We start from the raw sequence: 21,312 nt of genomic DNA, 5'->3' as shown, positions 1-21,312 counted from the left end.
TCCGCAGTTGACGCATCCTTCCGACATAGCCCAACTTTGGAGGTTCACCCATTAGGTAGCATTGAATGAGGTTTGTGTTATCAGTTTGAGTCCATTTCATTCATTTTGAACCTGTAACACAGTATTCACTGCGTTATACTGTTTCGGTTACAATCAGTCAGACCTTGTATGACCGAGTGGCGTCCAAGCCAGCATGGCTTCGGTTATCGCACTCATCATGAAGGTTGCATAGGGTATATAAACAAGGGTCTTGTTTAAGGACTGCCAGAAAGGTCATGGAAAAGTGCGGTTGCTGGGATTTGAATCTAGGACCTAACGGTCGCTGTCCACTTATACTTTACCATACTGATACCTAAAACGTATTTGAAGCATACAATTTTACTGCCTATTTTTTAATTTTTATTTAGGCTGTTACCAAACATGGATAATGGAAGTACGAAATATTTCTAACCAAATTTTTTTGAGAGTACTAAGTAATATAAAGTACTGAAAGACTCTCAAATGAACCCGACTGAGTCCTATGTACTTTTAGAACTAAAGAAGATTGTGAAGCAGCCTGCCCTACGACCAATGTATGTAGTTTACCCGTTGAGAGTGGACCATGTTATGCCTACATGCTACGGTGGGCCAATGTTGGAGCAGAGTGCAAGGAATTTGTATATGGTGGATGCAATGGCAATGGTAATCGATTCATGTGAGTAAATATGCACATCAGTGTTTAATCAACAACCCTTTCTTTTAATGTCAACTCGAATCAAAGAGGTTTCTTTTTTCTTCCACAGCAGTCTATGCTGCAAAAAATACACGATATCACATAATTAAAAAATGAACCGAACAAAAGGTATGCGTATTAGGGAATAAATATCCCAGATAACCCTGTTTGTCTTTTTGAGTCTCAAAAGTACTCAACAAAAACATAGTAATTCTAAGCAAACTATGGGAGTTGTTTTGTTTGAGTAGATTTTAGGAATTTGTATCGACTTGATACTTTATATAATACGTACTTTTCTTACAAAACTCAATGGAAAAAACTACATGTTCAGTGGAATTTATGTAAAATGAGGTTTATGTTATTGGGACAGCAACTGTATTTTTTAGAGAATTTATATGGGCGTCTACTGTAGTTGATAAGGGTGCCTGCTTATTGGATTGAAAAATTGGATTAAAGGAGTGCCAAATGTAGTTTGTCAAAGCCATTTGGTCAATGTTAGATTGTTTGTCCTGTAGTTAGACACTGGGTATTTATCAAGTTAAGTGAGTAATCCATTAGAATAATTATATTTAAACTAAAATCTGACATACCTAAAATAACTGTTATTGTTGTACAATATTTATTTTATCACTTGTTACGAATCTCAGGTGCATTCTGAAAATTGGATATTACCCTGCTTAGCAGCTTCCTCATCAGTTTTAAGCCAAAGACTCAATAGTCTGAAAACTGACTTTTATATTGTTTTGGCAGGTCAAAAGAGGACTGTGATGCAGTTTGCCGTGAAACTCAGCCACGGAATATCCTGCCTGCTATTCAACCTGTCCCATCAAGTGTTGACAGATGTCAGCTGCCCTTAGAGACAGGACCATGTATGGCCAGCCTCACAAGATGGGGGAGTCAAGATGGTAAATGTGTGTCATTTACCTTTGGTGGATGTGGAGCAAATGAAAACAACTTTGGGTAGGTGAAAACCTCAACACGCTAACTTTGAATTTTGAGTTTGAAATTATTGACAATGAGCTCCTGCACCTTTCCTTATGGCTGGTCTAAAAGTAGTTCAATTTGTCGATTTGTTACTATGCTTTTTACGTTCATGCCAACTTGAACATGATCACTGTGTTGTCATGCTTCAATTGTGTTCAGAATTTCTTCCCTTTCAAATCATAAAAAACAATAAAATCTGAACGCATTTGCCGCCACTTCACTTCTGTAAATCTGTGTGAAAACATTCACTGTGAGAATTGAGTCTATTTCAACAAGTTTTATTTTGAGGAATTTGTTGCAAAATTTAAAAATACTATAGTACAACTCCAAATCATAGAAACAGTAGAGTTTTAACTCGTCAGCAGCAGCGGACAACTCAGCAATCAAACGAAGCCTAAAGACACAAAAATCAAAAGCAAACTTGAGCATATAAAACTTATTTTAATTCTTCTAAAAAGACAGTATAAAAAACTATTTCAACATATATTCAAAATTGCTAAAAAAGAACTTTGACAAGCTTATTTTGAAAGCTGTTGTTATTGATGGTTAATTAAATTATCTCTGCAAATGTAGTCGTTGATGTTAAGGGAATTTTTCCATTGTTAAACAACAATAACTACATACTTAACCTTATCTCAGCTGATGCACTGAAAATTGCACCATTTTTCGAATCTTCAAAAATGTAGAGAAAAAAACATTTACTAAAAATTTGTGGAAATTTTTAGACAGTTAACAATAAAAAATATTCATTAAAACTTGGAAAACCAAAAAATCTTTAATTGGAAAAGTTAACAAAATTTTAATCCCATACACGTCATAGTCATAGCGCTATTTCATGTATTTGTCTCTTCTGCCATAAGTCTTTGGGTATAGCAGAGCCGCATGTCTGGAACTTTGTTTGAACCACTGACCTGCACTTTTGCAGTTGTTAGCGCTACACAATGGCGCTCAGAATAAGGTGCCCTTTATCAAACTTTCGTTTAAAAATAATTCTGTAGAAATATAGGCTTACTCATTACGGGGTGATATATATATATATATATATATAAATATATGTATATATATCACCCAGTATGATATATATACATTGTATATATATTTATATATATATATATGTATATATATATATATATATATATATATATATATATCACCGCTGCTCTTCTGCATATGCCTAAACCCTCTAAGCAATATGCTGGAGGAGACTCAATATGGGTACCAGTTTAAGAGTGGCACCAAGATAAACCACCTCTTCTACATGGATGACATCAAGCTGTACGCTAACAAAGAAAGGGACATTGATTCGCTAATACACCTCACTCAGGTATACAGCAAGGACATCGGAATGACCTTCGGTATTGAGAAATGTGGAAGGCTAATTCTTAAGAAAGGCCATTCTATGCTCACAGATGGCCTAAGAATGCCAAATGGTACCATCAAAGATATAGAAGAAGGGTACAAGTACTTAGGGATTATGCAAAGCAACATCAACCACGAAGCCGAGGTACGTCACAAAGCCATTACCGAATACAAGAAACGCCTTCGGCAGGTCTTACGGAGCCAGCTCAATGCCAAGAACCAAATCATGGCAATAAATACCTACGCACTGCCAGTAATAAGATATCCAGCAGGCATAATAAAGTGGACTGAGGAAGCCATCAAAGAAACAGATATAGCAACTCGTAAACTGCTGACCATGCATGGAGCACTCCACCCAAAATCTGATACTATTAGATTGTATCTTGATAGGAAAGATGGCGGTAGGGGACTCAAAAGTGTACAGCAGACAGTGAAAGAAGAGGAGCAAAGCATCAAAGCATATGCAGCCTCCATGGCCATCTCAGATAATTTGCTAGCTGAATTTCAATCGGCTGCTCTTACAACGGACCTACAGTATGCCCTGATGATGAGGAAGATGACTGGCACACGAAACCTCTTCATTGTGCTTACCACTAACAAATATCTAAGGTTGGCGATCTTCACCAGACGTATACGTGGCTGAACAAAGGAAACCTAACGGCCAATACAGAGTCGCTAATCATGGCAGCCCAGGAGCAAGTGCTCCCAACAAGGCAACTCCAAACGAAAATCTATCACACTAGAGACGATCCTAGATGCAGACTGTGCAAAGATGCACCTGAGACCATCCAACACATCATCAGTGGATGCAGACAGCTAGCAGAGAACGCATACACTGAGCGGCATAATCATGTCACAGGTATTGTGTATAGAAGTCTATGTGATGAGTATGGCCTTAATAAACCACAACATTGGTGGGAAGCTCCTGGTAAGGTCAATGAAAATGACCGCGCTAAGATCCTCTGGGACTTCTACATCCAAACTGACAAGCATTTCCTAGCAAACCAACCAGATATAGTGGTGGTAGACAAGGAGAACAAGAGGGCTACTATAATAGATATAGCAGTACCCAATGACTACAATATAGCCAGCAAAGAAAAAGAAAAGGTAGAAAAATATCTCCCTCTTGGAGAAGAAATTGAAAAATGCTGGAATGTAAGAACAACCGTAATCCCAGTAGTCATTGGGGCGATGGGCGCAATAACACCGGCGCATAAAATGTGGCTTGCCCAAATACCAACAACAATCAACTCATGTGAGTTGCAGAAAAGTACGCTATTGGGAACAGCTAAGATCTTGAGACAAGTGCTGTCATGCAAGTGCCAAGTATTATTGGTACTTTGCAAACAAACATTATGCTTATTAGCTAAAGCTTTATACAAGCTAATATTATATTGTACTGTCTCATTATAGCTATTAATAATGCTTGTAGCTTTTTACAAAGCTTTTCTATGACCAAACATATAAATACTTGGGTTTTCTGTTATCAAATCAGTTGTCTCTGGAGAGTGCAATAAACCACATTTCTCTAATTTAATACTCTATTTGATTGCTTCTGTGCAGAAACATAACAGAAGCTAATTGGCGACAAGGATTTCTCTTTTGAACAGTTACAAAGAGTTTTGTTCAGATTTGCATTGCAAAATTGCACCACTACAATGGCAGAAGTAGCAGACCTGATCAAGCTAATGCAGAAGCAGCAGGAGGACCAGAGACAGCAGCAAGAGGAATACAGACGTCAGCAAGAAGAGCATAGACAACAACAGCATGAGGAGTTCAAGCAGCAACAAGAGGAATACAGACGTCAGCAAGATGAAAGAATGGAGGAGAATAAGAAACTGATGGAACTACTACTACAAAACCTACAACGGAAACAAGAAACAGCTGCAACCGCTGTTCCAGCCTTCCCAGGTTTTGACCCAACAGCAGAGCTACTAACAGATTACATAGACAGATTCAACACCTTCATTGCAGCAAATTCTATTCATCAAGACAAGATTGCTGGCACTTTTCTCACCAACCAACAGCCTACACTCTACAAGCAGCTTAGTAATATGGCAGCTCAGCTTTCAACACCCAAGCAGATCAACGACCTCAACATGGATGAAATACTGGAATTTCTCAAAGACCAGTATGACCCTAAGCGCTTCATTGTTAGAGAGCGTTACAAGTATTGGAGTGACATGCAGAGGAAACCTGGAGAAACTATTCAAGAGTTAGCTGCCAGAATTCGTCAAGATGCAACTACATGTGCCTTCATAGACATTACAGATCCATTAGATGAGGCTCTCAGAACAAGATTTATATGCTCTGTAAACAATGAAGCAGTTCTCAAATCTCTCTTCAAGGTCAAGGACAATGAACTCAACTTCAACAAAGCTATACAGGTAGCACAGGAAACAGAAGAAGCAGCTAAAGTTGCCAAAGAGACAGTTTATGGAAACTCGTCTAAAGTCAACAAGGTTGCTCAACAGAAATCAAGATACAAACCACTCCAGAAAAACAACTCTACACCTGACAAGCAGAAGGAAGGAAAGCTATGCTACAGATGTGACCGAACTAACCATACAGCGGATGACTGCAGATTCAAAGCAGCCACCTGCAACTTTTGTTCTAAACAAGGTGACATAGAAAGAGCATGCAAGAAAAAGAAATCATCTGCAGCAGGAAAACCAGTAAAGATGATAGAATGCACATCAACCAAGATGGTGAAACTTGCTGAAAACATCAAACTGGAGGGAGACAACTTCACACTTGAACTGGACACTGGAGCTTGTGACAACTTCATCTGTAAATCAATATGGGAGAAGCTAGGAAAGCCAAACCTAAAACCTACTACAGTTAACTACAAATCAGCCTCAGGACATCTCATAGAGACGCTTGGCAGATGTGAGCTAACTGCCCAATTGGATGCACAGAAAGAAGTCAGACTACCATTTGTGATTAGTGCTGTACAAGATCTCAACCTACTAGGAAGAACTGCTATACAGCAACTAGGCATCTCTATTGATGACAAGCTACAACAGAACCTTGTATCAACAATCACAGAGAACCAGCCAGATGGGAGGTTACAAATCAAGTGTAAGGAGATGTGCAAAGAATTTCCAGAAATATTCAAAGACGAGCTAGGATGTCTCAAGAACTTTGAACTAGAGATAAACTTCAAACCTTCAACAAAGCCAGTCTTCTGCCGACCCAGACCAGTTCCTATTGCCTTGACAGAAGAGCTCAACCAAGCATACGAAGCAGGTGTAGCTAAAGGCATATGGGAACCAACTCAATTCAACCAGTATGGAACACCAGTTGTACCTGTACGCAAATCTACAACAGGTCAAGCTGCAGGGAAGATCAGAGTATGTGGAGACTACTCCAAAACTATCAATAATCAGCTAGAAACACATAGGAAACCTATCCCACTACCAGAAGATCTAATCAGAAAACTAGGTGGAGGCTATTGCTACACAAAGATTGATTTAGCAGATGCCTACAATCAAATATTGTTGGCACCAGAAAGTCAACGACGACTAGCACTATCAACACACCGAGGAGTACTACTACAGAAGAGGTTGCCCTTTGGCATAAGCTCAGCACCAGGGTATTTTCAAGAAATCATGGAGCAACTGACACAAGACCTCCCAGGAGTAGCAGTATACCTAGATGATATACTAGTGAGTGGAGCCAATGCAGAGAGCCATCTACAAAACTTACGTCGACTTCTTCAAAGATTAGAAGAAAGAGGGCTCAGATGTAGAAAAGACAAGTGCTGTTTTGCTCAACCGACAGTAGAGTATCTGGGACACAAACTCACTTCAAAGGGAATCACTAAAGGAAAGAAGGCAGATGCAGTACAACAGATGCCAGTCCCAACAGACTTAACTCAGCTAAGATCTTTCTTAGGAGCTACACAATTCTACAGCAAGTTCATACCCAATCTGTCACAACTCACAGGACCATTGCATAAACTGACACGCAAAGGAGAGACCTGGAAGTGGGGCACTGAACAAGAAAAGAGCTTCAACAAACTGAAAGATATGCTATCAACTGATAGTGTCTTAGCACACTTCAACGCAGATCTTGACATTGGAATCTCATGTGATGCTTCAGAAACTGGACTGGGAGCTGTACTATTTCATCGTTATCCTGATGGAAGTGAGAGACCAATAGCCAATGTTTCAAAAAACACTGACCAGCACACAGAGGAAATATGGACAAATACAAAAAGAAGCTCTCTCAATCATATTTGCTCTAAAGAAGTATCACCAGTACCTGTATGGTCGACGGTTTATCTTGGTAACTGACCACAGACCTCTTCTCACACTTCTAGGACCTACCAAAGGAGTTCCAGCTGTAGCAGCCAACAGACTAGCAAGATGGGCACTGGTACTAAATCAGTATGACTACACCATAGAATACAGATCTACCCAGCATCATCAAAATGCAGATGTCCTCTCAAGACTGCCAGTCGGACCTGATAAAGAGTTTGATGCAAGAGAAGATGAGGATGATGTTGATACTGTATGCACTATTCACACTATTGGACAACAGCTCAACGCTACAGACTACAATGTTCTAGCAAAGGAGACAAAGAAAGACCCAACACTAGCCACAGTAATGCGCTACACAGCAGAAGGATGGCCTGGTAACAAAGAGATGAAGGAGACTCAGCTGTCACTCTTCCACAAGATCTCTGATTCACTTTCTATCACTGAAGGTTGTCTTCTATATGGCAACAGAGTAGTCATTCCTGTCAAGTTACAACAGGAAGTATTAAAGATCCTTCACCTTGGACACTTTGGAATGGAAAGAATGAAGAAGCTAGCTCGAACTGCTGTCTATTGGCCTCGCATTGACTCTGATATAGAGGAGACAAGCCGACAGTGCACTGCCTGTGCGGAACACCAGAAGCTTCCACAGAAGTATCCTATACATCCCTGGATGCTACCTGAGAAGCCATGGAGTCGTCTTCACGTAGATCATGCAGTAAACTTCATGGGCAGCCAATGGCTAGTGATGATAGATGCCTACTCAAAGTATCCATGCATACACAGGACTTCATCTACTTCTACCAGAGCTACCACAGACATCTTAGAGGAGATATTCGCACACTTTGGATACCCTCACGCCATAGTCACTGACAATGCTACCAGCTTCACCTCAGGAGAGTTTCAGCAGTGGTGTCAAGAGAGAAGCATTGTTCACCTCACTGGAGCACCCTACCATCCAGCTACAAATGGCGCAGCTGAAAGACTAGTACAATCCTTCAAACAAGCCATGAAGAAATCGTCACTCCCACCTAAATCTGCACTACAACAGTTCCTGATGCACTATAGAAGGACACCACTTCCTACAGGATACTCTCCCAGTCAGCTGCTGAATGGAAGACAGATGAGATGCAAGATTGACACCCTATTGCCATCACCCGCACACATAGCACAGTTTCATCAATCCAGAGAAGTCAACCGATCTGCAGAAAAGACAGTTAGCAAGATACACAGCTACAATCTTGGAGCACCATGCTATGCCTTGTATCATGGACCTAGACGCAACAGACAACCTAGATGGGTTCCAGCCATTGTTACTAAGATATATGGAACTCGTAGTCTCAATGTCAAAGTGGTACCAAAGGGACCTACTTGGAGAAGACATGTTGAACAACTCAGACCAAGATACTCAACAGAAGAAGATCAAGACCCTGGAGATAAACCTGATATAACAGAGGAGACAAAACTGCAACTACCAGCCCCTACAACTGTAACAGAGCAACCTCCGTCTAGAAGAAGACCACGCAACCCTTGTCTACCTGATGGAGATGAGTATAGCAGAGACAAACCCCGAAGGTCTAAGAGAACCAGAAAGAACCTTTAGCTTAGTGAGGAGGTGTCATGCAAGTGCCAAGTATTATTGGTACTTTGCAAACAAACATTATGCTTATTAGCTAAAGCTTTATACAAGCTAATATTATATAGTACTGTCTCATTATAGCTATTAATAATGCTTGTAGCTTTTTACAAAGCTTTTCTATAACCAAACATATAAATACTTGGGTTTTCTGTTATCAAATCAGTTGTCTCTGGAGAGTGCAATAAACCACATTTCTCTAATTTAATACTCTATTTGATTGCTTCTGTGCAGAAACATAACAAGTGCTCAAACTCCCAGGTCTCTGGTAGGAGACCCGAGTTAGAGCAGAATTTACCACCCATACGGGGTATCCGGGGTGAGGAAACAATTTTATATATATATATACTAGCTGTTCCCAATAGCGCACTTTTCTGCAACTCACCTGAGTTGATTGCTGTTGGTATTGTGGCTTGCCCAAATACCAACAGCAATCAACTCAGGTGAGTTGCAGAAAAGTGCGCTATTGGGAACAGCTAAGATCTTGAGGTGTGTGCTCAAACTCCCAGGTCTCTGGTAGGAGACCCAAGTTAGAGCAGAATTTACCACCCATACGGGGTATCCGGGGTGAAGAAACAATTTTTTTTATTTATATATATATCACCCAGTATGATATATATATGTACATTGTATATATTTACAAAGTATCTATGTTTATGAGTATGTATTTCTCAAATTCTATGTGTCTGTGTGTATGTATGTGTATGTCCTGCTATAGCTATTAAAATGTTAAAATTAAAATTCCGCATTCCGATGGCATTAAACTCACAAACGTAGCAAGTTTTCAAACCCACACACCCTACCACTAAGCTATAAAAGGCGTGTTAGTCATAAACGTTATCAAATGCCAAGCAGCATGAGTATGCATACATGAGCATTGTGTATACCTGTTACAATGCCCCTGTTATAAAATATTCTTTGCCTGAGTATAGAAAATACGATTTTTTTTGGTTATTTTTTCGTTACGGCAAACATTTTCTGCCAGACAATATCAAGAATAATTTCTCTTGAAATTAAAATTTGGTTTTTTTGTGTACTGAATATATATGTTAGTGAGAGATATACATTGCTTGCCATAGCAAGTTCAGCATTATCCGCTATCATTTACGGTATAGCGTATGCACACGGTAAATGACGTATTATTTAAAACTTTATGAATTATTTTAACTTTATGAAACACAATGCTTTTTCATGTTTTTTTGAACTTCTGTTATTGGTTTTGCATAGGGTTCAATTGTTATATAAAAAGTAGAAAAGAAGAGGGGGGCAATTAGCCCACCCACCCAAAGAGCCAGACCTTGGCTAGATAAATAGACTAATATCATGCTGAACTGAAAATGACTAAATATGATGAGTTTGCAAGTATGTCTTAAGTCAAAAATGAGACAGAATGATTATTTTACAGCTGGCTATGTACATGTATCTCGGTCACTAAATCTGAAGGGTAATGATTGTATCCCTAGCATTGTGGATGTTACTAACTATGATGGTAACCAAGGAACAACTTCCCTAATCACAATTAAAGGCTGACTTACAACAAAATTCACATTACAATTATTTGGTATCAAAAGATTCACCAAGTCTAATTCTGCTGAGTTGTAAGTGCAAAATATGTGGAAATGTGATTACAAACTCTTAAAAGCTCAAAAATGAACAGTTGATCCCAGCCAATACGAAATCTTTATAGATCGGAATGACGTTTTATAATGACAAATTATAAGCCTTATAAAAGGACAACTTCTCATTCTGCTGCTGTTTTTCATTCCTGATAAAACAAGCAGTAAACGTTAAAATACTGTAAAAATTACTCTATGATCCTGATTGGCCAGTTACAAGGAATAATAAGTGCATGTAAACTTATCTCTCAAACTACAAATGTAAGCGAGTGTGCCTGACACTTGACATGTACCAATCCATGTGCCGACACCTGTCAACTGTGCTGGTTGACTGTGTCATATGGTTCCATTGTAGGCTCATATGGATTATATAGGGTGTAGTGAATTTGAGTTAAAATCAAACTCAGAACATACTAGGTTGATTTAATAAAGTACTTGAGTTGTACTTGAGATGCTTAAATGTATCAGCTTCTACGTAAAATTGTTATTTAACAACAAATGATAAAAATAAAAGATGAAATTTATTGATGTTTACAAATGCAGTTGCTATTGCATAATAGTAAATAGTAAGTTTCAGCCATGTCGGGTTAAAACTATGCGATAAAAGAACAGAGTATGTTATGCTCTGTGTTACCGTGTGGTGTGCCACCTCCAGGTGTGGTCAGCGATACAGTATACTTACTATGACAGAGCCTGCAGGTGGAATGAGTTACAGTAACCACAGGTGACAGTTCATAAACGCTCACTTTTAGCGAAGGCAACGTGAAACCTGCATTTGATTGGATAAAGTATCTTTAGCCAATGCAGTAGTCTCTTTTTTTCCATAGACAGTTGTTCCATTTTTAAATTACCAGTTTACCTCCTGCAACAATAAACCGAGAATTGTATAGTTTGATGCTAGTTTTGTTAGTTTTGCTTGACCATGTGACTACTTCATGTGAACCTCCGCTGTCTTTCATTTTGAGTACTCTGTTACTCTTCCGTGTCAGACACTACACACACACCAGCTTAATTTCAAAACATTTTTGCCAGCAACAAAACGCTGTGGAGTAGTACAGCCTATACCATAGGTTTTGCAGTCATAACTAGTTTTGCAACACAATTTCGATTTTATGATGTACATTCTGTATTATTATATTATGCATACTAAAAATGTCGCAAACCAAAGTTTTGCTTTTCTTCAAAGAGCTTTGCTAATAAATTTGCATTTGATCCAAAATTTTGATCTTTTGAAATTTTATGATTTTTTTTTACAATTATGGCAGAATCACAATACAGGTGTTTTTTTGCAGGAGCCCACCACTGAGGACTAACAGTTTAATAACTAGCTGAAATTTGTTTGACTTGTTATTACAATGGTGTAGCTTTGCATCATCGCAAATTATAAGCTTAATAAAAGGGCAAATTCTCATTCTGCTGCTTATCATGCAAAAAGCAATAAATATTAAATTTTGCAAAAATCAAGGGAGTATCATGATTGGTCAGTTACAAAGTAGATCAAATGTATGTAAACTTATCACTGTATCAGCAAGTCTACCATAAACTTGATGTGTACCAATTCATCTGCCGATCCCTTTCATTTGTGCTGGTTGACTGTATTATATGGTTCTATTGTATAGGCTCACATAAATAGAGGTGTAATATATTTGAGCTAAAATCAAAAGTGATTTAATAAACATACCAAGTTGATTTAAAGGTTTTCTTGCCAAAAAATTCAGATTACAGCTAATTGGTATCAAAAAGTTCACCATGTCTTACTCGGCTGTTTTCAAGGTAAAAAATATGTGTAAATGTGTTACAAGCTGTTAAAAGCTCAAAAACTAACAGTTAATCACAGCCATCATGAAAACGCCGTAGATTAGAATCCCTTTCCAAATCGGCTCAAATAGGACTTTAATGAACAAAATGGCTTCCTCTTGCATTTTCATGCAACTTCATCCATAGAAGTATTTTCACAAATATACCTCTTGCATTCAATAGAATGATGGCTGTTGTATTCAGACGTATACTTCATCATCATTGTAGTGCTGTCATTTTGAGCACTGATATCTCAAAACCAAATGAAAAAATTCATTTAATTTTCCAACTTTGGCTCGAAGGAGTGCTATCATCCTCTGATAAACATAACAAGGCTGTTGGTCACCTGTGATAAGAAAAAATTGCTGCATAATTTGTTTGCGCTATTTGGCAGGAAGTATGGGTCACATAATCCGATTACGACTACATGATTAGATCAAGCTAAAACGAAACTGTAAAGTAGCGAGCTTCTATATTGGATACAGGCTTTTCGATAGAACCCGAAATGTTTGTCATAAGCTAGTGCTGCAAGGCGTTTGAAATTGAGCATTTCATTGGCCTTTAATTTTACATGATAACATCACATGTCAAAATAATAACCAAATTGTTTGAGCACATCAAAGAAATAAATCGCTTCCAACCTACGGCGTTATAGTGATGGCTGCGATTAACTGTTTGTTTTTGAGCTTTTAAAAGTTTTTAATTACATTTCTACATATTTTTCACCAACAACACAGCAAAGAAAGACATTTCGATATCAAATTACTGTAATGTGAATTTTGTTGCAAGTCAACCTTTAATAAAATATTGTACTTGAGATGCATATATGTATCAGCTTCTGCACCAAACCGTTACAATGTATTTACCAACAAAATATATAAATAAAAGATAAAAATATATGAGGTTGACAAACGCACTTGCCATTTCATAATAGTAAATGGTAAGTTTCAGCCATTTCAGGTTGAAACTACACGATAAAAAACAGAGTATGTTATGCTCAACTAGAAATTGTGCGCTGCTGGAGACTGAAAGTCTCATTACATTTAAACAATGTTTGCCACTTATATGATAGGTTCATCAATTCCTTGTATGAAAGGTATTCACAAGCTTTCTACCTCCTTGGTTATATCTGTTGCTTTATTACGGTAATTAATGCCAAAGGTCACACAATTTTCAGCTATACTCTTCTAAACATTTGGCTCACATTTGCATCTCTGCCACTTCTTCCGGCAGCATGTAAAACCGCGTGATCTGAGTGTGTTGAGCCAATTGTTCATTTTAGTCGGACTATTCACAATGAAAAGCACTCTTTTTAGACTAGACTTGGTTTTCAGTAATAAGTGAAAGCCCTGAGGAAATAAATCGCAAAACATAGAAAATTGTCTACAACTAACATCATTTTTGCTAGCTACTACTTTGAATTTCTGCTTTTGTGGACATGGAAGGTGTATTGATGCACACGGCACAAGTTTGTATGATATTGTTTACTCTTTGTTGAACTTTTGAAATCTCTATGTGTACCTTTGTCATGGCAGTGGTACCTTCTGATATGTAATTTCGAAACAGCAGTCAATTAAAACAAAGAAAAGTTACTGGCAAAGTCTTGACAAGTGCGACACAATTCAGGTTTTTTGTAGGAAGGAGAGTAATGTGGCTTTTATTGAGATGACTGAACTCTTGTTTCAATCTCATATCGATTCAACTTTAATTTTTCATGTGTGATTAATAAGTCAATAGGATTAGAATCAAACGCTTGCTTTTGTTGCAAATCCTGGCAGACTGTTACTTTTCTATGCTTTTGACCATACATGAGCAGCCTGGAACAAACGTTGCTGAGATATGTTTCCTATTGTGTTTTTATTAAATTGTGTAAACTGATCCACTTGACGAGCTACTATGTCTATATGTGTATTATTGTTCAGTCTCCGTAGATTTTGGAACGCATAATTCCAAAATTTTCTCATTTGGCTGGTCATTAGTTTTCTAGATCCAGTGGCATTTTTAACACTAGTTAGGTCACTTTGAAAATTGTGATTCATTTTTAGACACTCCATTTGCTAAGAAGAATCTTACCGTATAATGTCTGCAAGCGTTCAATGGTGCCCATTACTTCTTCCCTAATGTCACAAAAAACTTTGTCACACTTATTTGCTCCTTCACTACTGAAACGTCAAATACGCTCGCGAAGACAATATGTTGTTCAACATATTCTACATCTTGAGTTGTAGTCCAAAAGCAGACCAACCAACAAAAGTCGACCAACAATATCTTATCTCTCGCAAAAAGATGAAGGCAAATGAACTTTGACTGCAAAAACACCATAGCTATCAAAAAATATGGTTAAACAAATTGCTAGAATTTTTTTTAATGCTCCTCAATTCACTTCTATCGTATGAAGAAATTTTTCTTGATTCACTTATTAATAATAACATTTACTACAATAACTATACTACTGAATTAGTGGCTTGCTGTCAAGTAAACAATCGCAATAATTCCTGTGTTGCGGCGACGAGACTCTCAAATGTGCAACGCTAAAAATCTTGCCTTGGTTGTGAATTAACCTTTCAAAATTAGCAAGCCTCTCTCATTAGTTTTTTCACATTACGCTGTTCCTTTGTTTGTTGCATTTCAATCACCAGCAGTGGCTAAATAATTCTTTAGCTTAGTTTCCTACAGAATTATTTGATAGACAAAAATAATTATAAATTCTACATTACCAAAGTCAGTGTTTTTTTTTATTTTTTGAATATTGGTAATCAAAAACAAAGACAAAATTGCTGGACTAAACAGCAGGTTTAATTTTTCTTATTGTTTTGAAAGGAGTAGCTCAATCAACGTGAATATTGTTATAATCTCAATAAGTTTTTTATTAAACTATTCACAGGGTTTTAGTAAAGCTTCCAATCACTCAATCTAACTAGCAAGTTACCCTAACCCAACTATCGTTGTTTACAGCCTTTTTTAGTTTCTGAGCTTTCTTAGTAAGTATTAGGTCTAAAAAAAGTGTTTTTATACATAGCTTAAAAATTGCCGAAATCAATGCTTTGTTGTGAAAATTTGAAAAAAACCTTCCCACTCCAAGTTTTAAAAATGCAAAAGAGCATCAATACACAGCTTCTGCAAATCTACTTATAACTCCTTGTGATGCCTTGATGAAAACATTTCATTTTTAGGGCAAAACAATAAAGCTACTATATTTACAAGGTTTTAGTGCTTACTTTGATGAACACCGCTAGCACGAGTGATCACATAGTTCTGTAAGACTAACTTTTGTTCACAGTCATTAAAGCAACTTAGAAGTTATTTCTCCAGACTATTTTTCCCATATTTATGGAACAGAAGATGCTAGTAAAACTGGCTATTTTATATATTATAAAAAAGAAAACTTTATGCTGAATAAAAATGTGATTAACAGTTTTAAGGTATGCCAATTACTTCTCAAGTTTTTTTCCAAAAAACGTTATTCAAGGCATATCAACTTTCAAAAGTTCTTATGAAAACTTGTTTCACTTTGAACAGCTAATATTCATTTACAATTATTTACATTTTGCTCCATAGCTTAGTTGATCAATTTTTAGAACTGAAGAAGAATGCATAAATCAATGCGTATCGACATCAAAGCCCAAGCGATGTCAACCATTGTCTGATGATGTCTCAGCCAACTGTGTGGCAGGTCCTAATAGGTGGATGTATGAAGGCTACCGTAACAGCTGTTATGAGACAGAGCAAAGCAGATGTGGAGTTAAACGAATTCTTCGAGGTTTTAGGTAAGTCAACTGACCAAAGAATATCAAAATAATATTGTAGTATGTTGTATTAACGTGTTTTAATATTTATCTCATATTGTGTTGTAATGTATGTTATAGTATAACATGGCATTACATTATATCATATCGTATTGTATGAAACAAGCATGATATGAAATTTCATTACCTTATAGAATGTGCTGTCATAGTTTCCTGAAATATGCTGTAAGTTTGAGATAAAATATTATTTCATTTGACTTTTGTTACATATATTATTATAATACCACATTCCTATTACAACTTTTTAGCTTCCTCAAAATGTAATAAATATCATTATTAGTGTGATAGATCTGAGTTTGGGGTTGCTGAGTTGGGAGCATGTTCTTTGGCGCTGATAGGATTATCGACTCTGTAATGCTGTTGTTAGGTCACCTTGGTTCAACCACTTAGTCTTTATACATTTGTTGGAGGCTGCGAAGCTCAAATACATGTTGGTAGTAGAACTATAAAGAGGGTTGCTGTGCCTTTCAGGTTTCTCAACATCTGTGTGCAGCTCAATTGTTACAGCATTCATGGAAACGGCTAGCAACTTGCCAATGGTAACCTTGGAAGCTTTATAGGCTTTCATCCCTGTTCTTCTTTTTTGAACAGTCACACAATATTAGGTTTCCAGTCACCATCTTTCTTAGTCAAATATAACCTAGCTGTATCGGATTTTGTGAATAATGCTTCCTGAAATTCAGCAGCTGGTGAGCTACTATGTATGTTTCTTGATGGCTTCTTAAGCCCACTTTATAATATCTGCTGAATATCTCATTACTGGTTCTATCTATGTATGTATTTATTGCTGTGACTTAGTCTTTGGCTAACCATTGAGCTTGCATCTTTGGATCTCCCAAACGTTTTTATCATTTGTGAGGCGAGCCTTGTGACGTATTTCGCTTTTGTGGTTGATACTACTTTGCATTACCTTCAAGTAGTTGCAATGTCATTTTTGCATCTTTGCTGGTACTAGCTGCCACGTTCAGGCTTTTGGTGTGCACAACCCAGTTTTTATTAAAAATTAGAACTCCACATTTTTTCATTTGCAATACCAAATGTATTTGCTTTAGGTTTGAGAAATATTTTATTAGCAAATCAATGGCTCACTCCTTCTTTGCACACATATAGATGTTATCTATATAAAATAATTCGTTTATCTTGGTGCTACTCTTAACCTAGTATTCATATTGGGTCCTCTTTGGCATATTGCTTAAAGGGATTAGGCATATGCAGAACAGCCTTGCTCATAAGGAGTCACTTTAATACATGTCACACTTGCTTCTGACACTGGTCTTCTTTTTTCACTAGTCTCATATTCTGTTTTTTAAACATTTTCATCATCATTACAATTGAACAAAAAAATTAGTTATATAACTTTTGACAATTGCTTCATAGGCTTTTTCACAGTCAATCAAAGCCTTAACATTTTTGTGTGCGCTTGATCAAAATTATTAGAATTAATATAAAGGTAAAGTTATTTTTACTAGCTCTAATCTAGTTTTAAAATAATATATATTGTACTCATAGGCAACTCCGCCGAGCATCGTAAATATTTATACATGTTGAAGACTTCAAATGAAGTTATAATTGCTCTATAATTACTTTATAATTACTCTGAAATTAAAATTTAAACTACTTCAGTAAACGAGGTAGTATATTTACTATATGCATTTTTGTTAACAACGTCTAACATTCACTTTACATTCACAAGACGGTTTAACCAGTTATTGGAACATAAAACAAGTTGAAAAAATGAAGCAACAAATTAGTCTTCAACCAACATACCTGTAGGACAGTAAGGACATATAATTCACATGCTTTTGTTTTTTATAGGACACTGAGGGCATGCGAAAAGAACTGTAAAAACTGATGAATGCAACATTTGATCCTCCCAAAAAAGAAATGAGCGGCCCAAGTTTAATCAAATACGTGTATTTTATACTTCAAATAGATTGTTGCTCTATTTTTATCTAATTACTACTTTACACCAATGACAAGAATTAATTCATGTTTTTAATGTTGCTGTGATTATACATTTGTGCTTAGGTAATTTAGAGCCAAATATAGAATGTAGAAACTAAATTGTCGAATAAGCTTCTATTGGTTTTGAGTTTGTCAAAAGTAGATCAGTGAGTTTTATAAAATACATAAAGCACCAAATCTTGGTTAAGGAAGGGCCTATTTTATTCCTTCTCGTTGGCTCTAAGCATTTTGGCTTCTATGTAAAAAAGCACCAATGGTCCTTTTTTCTATCAACAGTAAATAACCATTATACGTGGCGAGATTAAATTTCCTATAAAAATCTTCCATAACACAACACTTTTAATTCTGCTTCTCAGGATGGCCAAAAATGTATTCCACTTAGATGGTAATCAATTATGTTTACAGCTAAATTTCTACTTCAGACTGTCTTACTAAAACATGGAAGGTTTTTTCATGTATAATTTACAGTGGACACTCCTTTAACATAAACAATCCGTGCCAGGAATGTTTACGTTATAGGAATTTACATTATAAGAGCATTGACAGTAAAATACATGTAAATTGCCTAATTCGTTTGAAGATTTTTCCAAACTCATCCCTTTGGCCTTGAAAAAGTGTAAAAACTTTGCTTTACCCCTTTAATTTGTGGGCTAGACCATGAATGCAAATATATTGGTTTGCATCAAAAACTTCTTTCATTTTCATAATCCATCTCACTGGTTTTATAGATCAAGATTGTGGTAAATTTACCACAAGCTGATAGGGAGTGCACACTTGCAACGTTCATTTACACGATTTGTTTATTGTTTTGCACAAAGTCTATTCTGTAAAGTATAGCTAATAACAAAAATTTAGTACGCCTGCAATGAGGGCAAACAAAAAAACTTATTATGAAAAGCAGTTCTACCTGTTTGTCGTTTATAATTGTCCAGTGGTCAAGGTTAGGATATGATAGAGGGAGATAAATTTTGACGATACTCCATTTCGTTACATTAAGACTGGTAGACTGATGCTGTAACACCTGCACCAATCAATCGCTTTTGTATTTATGAACAATTGTTCAGCTATCTTACTTGATTTTTTGCCGACACGTTTAATGATCTATCATGACAAACTAGAATGTTGTTATTAGCTATACATAATAGATATAATGCTGAACACACGACGTTTGCTCTGCTGTTAGTATGGTAAAAAAAACTAACTTTCAAGTTGACCTTAAAAACCCGCCCAAATTGACACCTTACATTATATGTAATATTTTATGCAGTAGGAAGCAAAATCTTCACATAGTTTTTTTCACGCTACTTTGAATTCACGTTATAGGAGGTGTACCTTATAGGGGCGTCTACTGTACAGTGTAAGCAATATTTTGGCTCATTTTTAATGGATTTTAAATAAATAAAAAAATTTTACTACTTAAATTTAAAGGCAAGGGAAAAAAGAGTATATTAGTACAAGATATCTGAAAAACAAATAGAAATAACCAAATATATGCAGTTAAACGTACATATATTAGGACACCATCTTTATTGGAATTCTACCTGTAATAAAAAGCTATTATAGAGGGATGGTGAAAAAATACAGAAATAACCTTTAATTTAATGCCACCTTTATTTACCTGCTACTTTGACATATTTTGATGTTTACAAATCTACAATAAAAAGAGATCAGTAGAGATGTTCATAAACCGGTGGTAACAATGACTCAGTTTAATAAATACAATTTAATTATTTTATTGTTACTGTAGTAGATGTCATGGTTTTAATAGGGAATGTACCACAAAAGAAGGATTGCTACAATGATCAGAACTACACTCTGATTTGAAAGCAGTAACGTCTAAATCATATCCATTTTTTGCCGATTCATTTGCAATGTAGTGTGCAATTTGATCTAAATGCTTTAAGAACCTTGATATGCATTGAAAATATTTCATAAGAATGCTGCAGGATGTAATTACAGTCATTTTTATGTCATACTAAAGTCAGTTTTTAAGTCCAAAGCTTAATGATTTTTTTGCTTAAAACTTTGAAAGCAACGCCATCAAAATAGTTAACAATGTACTCGGCAATTATGTTTTACTCAAAGCAGTTCCTTGTTTACCTCTTTCTGATACTTTGATGTGCATATAAACACATGTGAACATGTTTTTCTAAAATGCATTATTACTGTTCCACTCGAAGACGTGAGTGTAAAGTTTACAATAGAAGGTGCAAAATATATTCGAGTTTAGCATTGCTTCCCCCATAAAAAGGGCTAAATTTATCTAAAAAAATCTGCTAGTTGAAGAATACAACCTTACCCTTTATTTAAGCCTCATTCCTGGTAAAACACTACTATATATCCGGGAATCGGTTGAAAAATATAGTTCAATGGCATTCAAATAGAGGTTTTATTGTGAGTGAAATTATTTTAAATTTTAGTAATTGTATCTGTGTATTCCTGTCCCTTATTTGGTTTAAGCCTATAGAAACCCATACTTTACTACCAGTTGTGTGTCTTTAAAAAATAACATCAAAACAAAATTATATTTATTAAGTTTATTCAATTTAATGTTGATTGGTAAATTACATGTAGTTCTAATTAGCTAACAATTTCGTTTACATGTAAGTATAGCTTTAGATTTGCTTCACATTATGCATTGTCGTAAGTCAAAATTTGAGTTATTTATGGTATTTAATAACAATTGTTCAACTACATAAATAATTAAAATTGCGGCAGATTACTCTTATAAGAATGTCTATAATAATTCTAACATGCATATGGTTCAATATTTGAAACCTTACACTGAGGTAGCGTCACTTGTAGAAGTCTCAATGCATGCATGATAAACAGTTGCTGACTGGTGTCCCCTTACATTCAGCCAAGCCCAACCAAACCAAGCCCAAAGCCAAGCCAAGCCAAGACAAAGCCAGGTCGAGTCAAGACCGAGACAGGCCGAGCTGAGCCGGGCCGTGCTGGGTCCAGCCAAGTAGAACGGAGGCGGAGCTTACTAGCTGTATAAGCTCGAACATTTGTGTAGAAGAGCAGAGCTGTTCTGGGCCTGTTCATTGCTACTGTTACTTGATCATTATTGTACAACTTATGAACTAAGCAGAAATATATGTATAAACTCATGCACCGAGTCTTGTACTAGTGGAGGAAATCGAAGGTCGCACAAAACATTTACAATACTCAA

At 36.4% G+C, this 21,312-nt stretch overlaps 1 protein-coding gene across 1 annotated transcript; it reads left to right on the top strand.

Moving 5' to 3' along the window:
- Positions 1-1,566: 1,566 nt before the first annotated feature.
- On the top strand, positions 1,567-18,134 carry LOC137404517 (boophilin-H2-like). Its single transcript, XM_068090748.1, has 3 exons — positions 1,567-1,672; positions 15,945-16,133; positions 17,988-18,134. The coding sequence occupies exons 1-3, from the start codon at positions 1,584-1,586 to the stop codon at positions 18,022-18,024; spliced, it is 315 nt and encodes a 104-aa protein (XP_067946849.1). The 5' UTR covers positions 1,567-1,583; the 3' UTR covers positions 18,025-18,134.
- Positions 18,135-21,312: the final 3,178 nt, after the last annotated feature.

This window comes from Watersipora subatra, chromosome 9 (assembly GCF_963576615.1).
Source record: "Watersipora subatra chromosome 9, tzWatSuba1.1, whole genome shotgun sequence".
Classification (NCBI taxonomy): Eukaryota; Metazoa; Bryozoa; class Gymnolaemata; order Cheilostomatida; family Watersiporidae; genus Watersipora; species Watersipora subatra.
The sequence above is the reverse complement of the archived record's forward strand: the minus strand, read 5'-3'. Positions and strand labels throughout refer to the sequence as shown.